Source organism: Montipora foliosa, chromosome 14 (assembly GCF_036669935.1).
Source record: "Montipora foliosa isolate CH-2021 chromosome 14, ASM3666993v2, whole genome shotgun sequence".
NCBI classification, from domain to species: domain Eukaryota; kingdom Metazoa; phylum Cnidaria; class Anthozoa; order Scleractinia; family Acroporidae; genus Montipora; species Montipora foliosa.
In genome coordinates this window covers 9627587-9635086 of record NC_090882.1, presented here as the reverse complement: position 1 = coordinate 9635086, position 7500 = coordinate 9627587, and the positions used below count along the sequence as shown (strand labels likewise).

The following is a 7500-nucleotide window of genomic DNA, read 5'->3' as shown; positions in this document are numbered from 1 at the left end:
ACCACAGTTCAGGGCTGGGAAGCAAGAAGATATTACTTGTGTCCGTGCGCTGCTCACCTCTAACAGTCAGCGGATTCAATATGAAATTCGGGACTCCGAGGGTATTCCCAGAGGAGAACAGACTGACTTGCTCTGCTGTCCCGCCCCATACTCCTGGTGGACAAATCATTTTGAGAATTTAACTTAGTGGTAACTAGATTTTATCACCCAAGAGTAAGATTTACCCAAACTGGCCTAGTCCCCATCACCAGCGCGTCAGATAAGTGTTTACGTTTAAACCAAGTTTTTTGGGAAAATAATCAATAGATCAAATCGGCTAAGCCGACGTGGTACATGTACCCAATTCAAACTGTTTGGGAATGGCCCATTTCCGAGTTGCTATTTGTCTCGGTTTCGAAAATAGTCTTGGTGCTTAACTATTGAAAGGAAAATGAGTTTGACTTGCATAAGAATACGCAACTCATTTCAACTTGAATGGCTGTGCACTTGGACTCGCTTTGAAACTGAGGCCTGCAGCAACTCGGAAATGGGCTAATGAGCTATTGTTCCAGTTATTTCATTCTCATTTAAATGTGAATGCTACATTATAGAACTTTTTCACATGACGTCACGGCAGCCATGTTGGTTTTCCAATCAAATCCTCTGGGAATTGAACTCTATTTTTATGTTTTAGTCACGTGAGTGAAAGCGCTCTATAAAACAAAAGTCTTAACCCCGGGAGATTTGAATTGGGTACACCATTGAGTTATCCGATTGGTCTATTGTTTATTTTCCCGTAAAAATTGGTTTCAAAATAAATACTTTTGTGACGCTGATGGGGACAAACTGGATACCAGATTCTTGCACTTGGGTAATGGACTCGTGGTGAGATCAGCACTGCAATAGATGGTTTTCACTCACGTGACTTGATAGCCATTTTGGTGTACCAGACAATACAAAATATTTGCGCATAGTTTTCATAAAAATAGAGTTCAATTCCCAACGGAGAGAATGTCTATTGTTCTGGTGCACCAAAATGGCCGCTGTGACGTCACGTGAAAGCCATCTATTAGTTGACCCAAGGAAGCCTGAAAATTTCAGGACTTGAACAAATGTTTAGGTTGTTCAGCTACCTGCGTTGATCTTTTCAACTCTCATTTCATTCTATTCCGCGGTTAAAATAGGTTAAACTTCCTAGCATATTTTATAAATATCGTATAGAACTGTCAAATCCGATGCACTTGAAAAATTGACTAAATAGCGATGACGCAATAGAGCGTTAGCAATTTTCACAACGAAGGAAGTGTTAAAATTCAAATGCTGTTACACTTTGCGATCTTAAGGCCCAGTAATACGGGCAACATTTTTCGTGAAACTTGTCGCGCAACAATGTTGTTTATCCAAACCTACTGCCCAGTGGTTAGGGCGCTTGCCTTGAGATTTGGAAATCCCGTGTTCAAGACCAGTTCCGACCACTCGTTGAATTTGATCCTGGTAGTCGCTGGTTTAACTTATCGCCTTATAGCCAACTTCTTTGCCTCCGGCCAATAGCCCTTATCGGAGTTATCAGCGGTTTTGCCACATGAACGAGGCTAAGGAGTCATTTTGTATCGAATTGACCCTTAAGCCTCTTTTGTATGTAGTTCTAAACAAAAGAAAATGAGCCCTGCAGGCTCAACTCCAATAAGGACCATTGGTATTCTCTTACGGTTGTTATTGTTCTGTTCTGTCGTTTCATTGATTGTTTCATTGGCTCTGAAGAGCCCCTATCAGGAGCAGTCAATGAGATTTGTTATACCTCCCAACTCAAACACGTTTTCTGATTGGAGGAGAACGTGTCACGTATCATGGGCCGAAAAGCCATTTGTGAACCTGCCAACCGCTTGTTCAGGAAAGCCGATCCTTTAACATGTTTTCAAGGTAACAAAAAGCAAACTGACTGTGAAAATTTACTTCTCAAATCCTCTCCGTTCCTCTCCGTTCTTGAGATACGGAGGGAATTATGACACCTGAATATGGCCCGTAAAGTTTCGAGACTTTAGAGAAACGGGTCCCTTTCATAAGTGAGGTCTGTTGACTTGTTGTCAATTTTATTTTGCAACTGACATTACTGACCTGACAGGGTAATCCACTGGAAAATGTACTTGTCTTTCCAGCTGTTAGGCTGTTTATTCAGAAAAACCAGAGTGTAAGGACATCCTAAACTGTGACTGAGCAGCGTGATCGTCTTGTTGTTGTTTGCTGAGTAAGTTTCCTCGATAAGATCCTTCAGCTTTGTGAAATACTCTGATTGTGACTCTGTAGAAGTTTTTAAATTGATAATTAATTTCCTGCTTTCAAAGATAGCTTTTTTCCCATAGTGCTTTGCTAGCCGTGGTTGTTTTCCAAAAGAAGACCTTTCGAAAGCATGCAACGACTCTGGGAAAACGCACTTTAATTCTAAAGCTTATAAAGCAGACCACAAGCGGCTAAACTGCAGAATACCCGAACACTTATTTGCACACGAATGGCGTGTATTTCTTCAAAGAATGCCGCTTCAAGAACACCATAGTGGCCGGGTATTCTGCAGTTATTTTCAAGTCCTCAATCAAATCAAACGTAAGCGAATCATTTCCTGGGCCCCAAGTTACTAAATCCGTCTCTCCTAACCCTCATTTAGTCCCTTGTTTTGGCTCACAAAGCATGAAATCTCGGGAAAACGCTTGCTCACAAACGTATTCTGCGGTACAAAAGGTTTATAGCTTACCAGGCCCGTATCTGAAGTCATATGGTGCTGCTCTGACAGTCACACCTCGCTCGTATCCCCAAGACACCATAATATCTGTCATGGGAGCAAAATAGGCCACCAGATTATCTGTATCCAGATGGTCAATTGTGTCCGTGTTACCAAATCCGGGAACTCTTGTTTCAACGCCTGGCGCGTTCTCGACGGTATTTGTTTCCTCGTTATACACAAGTCTGATTTTTGTTGAAAGAAAACCAATGTCTTAGTTGTAGTCTTCCGCAAGAAAAAATAAGTAGACAGAGAAGGAGATAAGTGGATATGGCCGGGCCCCTGAATTTTACCCACGTTATTTTTAGAAACGACAGTCAGAAATACATGACGTCATTAAAAACCCACCAGGCCTGGGTTGATACATGAGTCCGTGACCCAAGAGTAAGATTTACCCAAATTGGCCTAGTCCTCATCACCTTGAGAAAAGTGTCTATTTTTAAACCAAGACCACATCTGTTCACAGATTTCTTTTAACTTGGTAAAACTTTAGTGAGATCGAAGTTTCTTCACTTTAGTGAGATCGTTTGCCACTGTATATACACAAAACTGAGTGTCTCACCTTATTCGCCCTTGTCACACGGCGGCCATATTGTCCCGGGAGACCAAAAAAGCTTTGTTTTACCACGCCAAGCGTCGCCCCCATGATTTCCACTGCGAGGCTTAGCGTGGTAAAACAAAGCCCTTTTGGTCAGTTTACCGTCTCCCGGGACAATATGGCCGCCATGTGACAAGGGCGAATTCAAGCAACAACCAATTCAAATTATTTTGTTCACGCGTACAAGTTTTAGTTTTTATGCAAGAGTTTTTTGTATTTTTTAACGAGTTTGTCATTTTTCCGGTTTATTTCTTCGGATTAAATTTGAAGTTTTGAGCTAACAATTCATGGAGAATTTTTCTTAACAGAAATATTTCAAATCTTCCAATGGTGAGTTCTTGTTATCAATTCGTTTGATATAGCTATATTTACCAGACCAATAAGTACCTCATGTTGTCAACCCAGCAGTTTACAGCGAGAGGCAACAAAGAGGTTTTCTTGAGCCATAAAGTAAAGTAATCCGATGTCTTTTTGGTGCAATACCAGTGTGGTACTTCCGGTTTGTTGATCTTTGCCTGCAGTTGACTTCCGCCTGTACCGGGCACTGATAAAACCAATAAAGTTTTAATGAATTTAGGTCATAATTACACTTTAGAAAAAAAAAGTACAATATCCTCAAGTCTGCGTGATAGGCGTTTGACATGCAAATTCAGAGAGCGCGCGCGCGCTGTTCGTGGTAATTATCATTCGCTCGATTCCATCCCCCTGTATGCAATCGAACGCCTGCTACACCGGTTGAAATGAGGCACGGTTGGTTAGGTCGACCGCATCCTTAAAACAAGACATCCCGCTATAATTAGTTTCATGCCCTTCCTGCTAAGTAAGCAGAAAGCAAGCGAAATTTATTTGCATCGCGGGAGGCCACTACTCGTGCCAAAAACACGTCAGGCTCCGCTTAAAGGTAAAGTCTGCTACGACCCTAGTGGCCCATCAGGCCGGCGCTTATCTCCGGTTACTGTAGCATGAAGCGACTAGGAGTATTTCTACTCCTCCCTGGATGCGATGCTAGTCCATCGCTCCGCTTAGTCTCCAAAAAACTGTTAACTTGAGAGCAGGCCCCAGTCATGGAGCTTACCGGTCACGGTCTCAACCTTGTTCCCAGGGTCTCTCTTCTCTGCCTCCTTTGTAGGTGAGGAGACAAAGAGAGGGGAGATCGTTGCGTGACACTGCTACAAGTCTCGTGATTGGAGCATGACGTGACAGTTCCTGACTATTGCGTAACGTTCAGTAAGCTGAGATTCCCGAACCTTTGTACTCTCGAATATTTTCTTTTCTTATGTGTAAGTTCCATTGTTGGTCAAAAAAAAAGCCCCGCGCAGAGGCCTGATTTCTGTTTTGTACGTTATCCAGTTATAGCTTCTATGTATTCTCGACCTTGGAGTTTCAAGTAACCAGTTTGGCCATTTGCAAAAAAATTAAAAAAAAAAAAACAAAAAAACAAAACAAAACAAAATGGTTTATTTGTACCGCACGTAAGTAGAGATACATGAAATAAGAGAATCAAGAGGTCACCTGATGAACTCCTGAAGAGAAACGAATGTTTTTTTTCCCTTCGGGAACATAAAGCTGTCCCAACAGACGAGCGACAGCAAAATCTACAGGTTAATTGTCTGAGACGTGATTAGATTACGTAACCTTTCTACAAATAAGCAAAAAATAAAATGCAAATAAAGCAAAAACGGCTTTTTAGGTTTCTCGTAATAACCATTTTGGCTAAGTAAAGAGCCTCTTGAGTTCTTTTAGTGTTTTGTCTTTGCCGCGACAAATACAAGTATTTTATACCGTTTCTGTGGTGTTCATGCATGGTTGCAAAATCCTCCCGGCAAATCAGCAGTAGATCAGTTTGCGCGAGAGCAGTGATTCCAGTATTGAGTCCTTGTATGCCTTTCTCATTGTTTCTAATTTAAGACGACCCTTCTTGTGAAACTAAATAATTTGGTGTCGTTATTTTTGATGCGCAATAAGGAAGAGTACTTAACAATAGAGCCTCAGTAAAAACAAGAATTTTACGTTACCAATTACTACTGGCGTCTTGATTTCATTTACCGGCGGAGTTGGCTTCTGTGACATCCAAAATCCATTAGCCGAAAAGACAACACAGACAAGAGTCATTAGATGTAGTTCACTTCTTATCAGCATTTTGGAGGGACGAAAGTGATAACCTTTGTCTCGTGGTCAGTTTATAAAATAACACGTTCAATGACGTACTTAATGAAAAAAGTTATCCAGTCATAGACCAAAGCCATTCCACTTCAGTTGTTAAGAACCGCGAGAGAAATTGCACTACTCGACCTTAGCTCTCTCGTTACACAAATTCTGTATGAACACTTGACCCCTGGAGTGTTTTGTCTTGCAATATTTCGGCAGGACTGTTCACGATTCAAGCAGAGTATTGCTTGTCAATCAAGTCACTCGCATACAGGGCGGTCATTGGTATTTATTTCTGAAACCCGTTTGTCATTCATTTCACCAGTTGCAGATGGTTTCATTCTGAATGTGCTTTTATTTGTAACAAAAAAAATGAGTGTTAAGATCATTTGTGTTACACCATCACCTGGCAGCTGTTATATATGGCAGTTAGCTAAGCAGTAAAGAAAAGAAAGCCCGCAATGGAAATATGTTTTTCATGTATAGTCTCTTTGTATCTACATCTCTACAGCTCACTATTTATAATTACTACCTTATAACTGGCTTGATATACTCTTTTTTTATAAGAACATTTTCAGTTTAAAAGAACGCCTTTCACGCAGGAGATCAACCAAAGTTTTAATAACATACTAATGACTTCTACTAGTCAAATCGAAGCTTCAACATCTTCCCCCCCCCCCCCTCGGGCATATTCCGGGCATTTGACGCCTTTTGCTACCCGGGGGGAGGGAATTTGATCATCTTAGTCTTCCCGGGGGCAAAGCATTTGATCACCGCTCCTAGGGGTGGGGAATTCGATGGGGCCATTTGATTACCTGAAATAGACCTATGATGAGGCATTTGAACAGCTTTTTGGCCCGGGAAGGGGGGATTTCAACAAAAATTTTCCAAAAATTCAAATGCCCGGGGGTTTGCCCGAGGGGGATGTTGAAGCTTCGATTTGACTGGTACATAACAACATACCCAAGCTGAGAGTGAGTTAAGATTGTCTTTAAATTATTTTGCTCATTTGTTTTTTTGTTTTTGTGAGTAGTATAAATAACGGTAAAAAAAATGTAAACTGCGGTAGTCTACACAAGAAAATTTACTCGAATAATTAGCGAAGTCTTTTAACATTAACAATGTGGTGTTCTTATTGCATGCTACTCCGAAGAACAACTTCGTTTAGTTATAGTCGAATTTAGTATGCCACACTGAATACTGAAAACTGAAAACTTTGTTTATACTCGAGGGCCTTGAGCTTATTAGGCTCCTAGCTTAAGTAGTTTAAGAAAATGCTAAGAATGCTTTCAGGCTCAAATAGCAAAAACAACAACAACAACAACAAAGAAGAAGAACATGAAAGTTCAGGCTCAGCCCTAAAATAAGTCGTTCGTGTGGCTCATTGGGGCCTACAGTACTCAGCAACTTACGGGGATGGCTTCCGTCGTTCTTGTTTACAGCACGTTTCATTTGCTATCGAAAGCAAGCTCCATTGAAGAAATTACGTGACATCGGCTATTCATAAAGAAGGTGGGTGTACATGTGTTCAAGGTTAGAAGCTGGAATTCTCGTGATCTTTTGAATTCATAATAGAGAATACTCAATCCACTTTGTTCTTAAAATGTGTTACCAGGAGCCCATGAGTAGGAGCATCCCTATGCATTATATCCTTGAGTCAACCTTTGCGCGTATCTTTCTATTTTTAGAACTAATCTTTCAGCAGGAAACTCACATTTACAACAATTTACATCAATTTACACAATTTGCATACATTGCTTTTGCTACTGATTTTTGTCTTTGTTCCACAATAACTATATTCTGACTGGCCATTCTAAACAGTGTGTGCAGAGCCGAAGAACTCGTGGCGTACTAAAAATAGAAAGATACAAGCAAAGGTTGACTCATAGGGCTTGTATGGGAGAGGCAAGCTCCTACTCATGGGTTCCTCGTGTTACCCCATCAAAAAGAACATTTTCCCCAATATTAATTTTTAAGCCTCGAGGGAACAGCCAGTAGTGAC

At 41.0% G+C, this 7500-nt stretch overlaps 1 protein-coding gene across 1 annotated transcript in view; it reads right to left on the bottom strand.

Annotated features, from left to right (window-relative positions):
• The window catches only part of LOC137985611 (lysosomal phospholipase A and acyltransferase-like), a 6102-nt gene extending 474 nt beyond the window's left edge, over positions 1 to 5628 (bottom strand). Inside the window, exons 1-5 of the mRNA XM_068833242.1 lie at positions 5366 to 5628; positions 3738 to 3894; positions 2726 to 2937; positions 2095 to 2277; positions 1 to 153 (exon numbers count right to left, since the gene is read on the bottom strand). The exon at positions 1 to 153 is cut by the window's left edge and continues 474 nt beyond it. Of these exons, the coding sequence (XP_068689343.1) occupies positions 1 to 153; positions 2095 to 2277; positions 2726 to 2937; positions 3738 to 3894; positions 5366 to 5489 (829 nt within the window). The 5' untranslated portion in view covers positions 5490 to 5628. The remainder of the gene's footprint in view (positions 154 to 2094; positions 2278 to 2725; positions 2938 to 3737; positions 3895 to 5365) is intronic.
• Positions 5629 to 7500: the final 1872 nt, after the last annotated feature.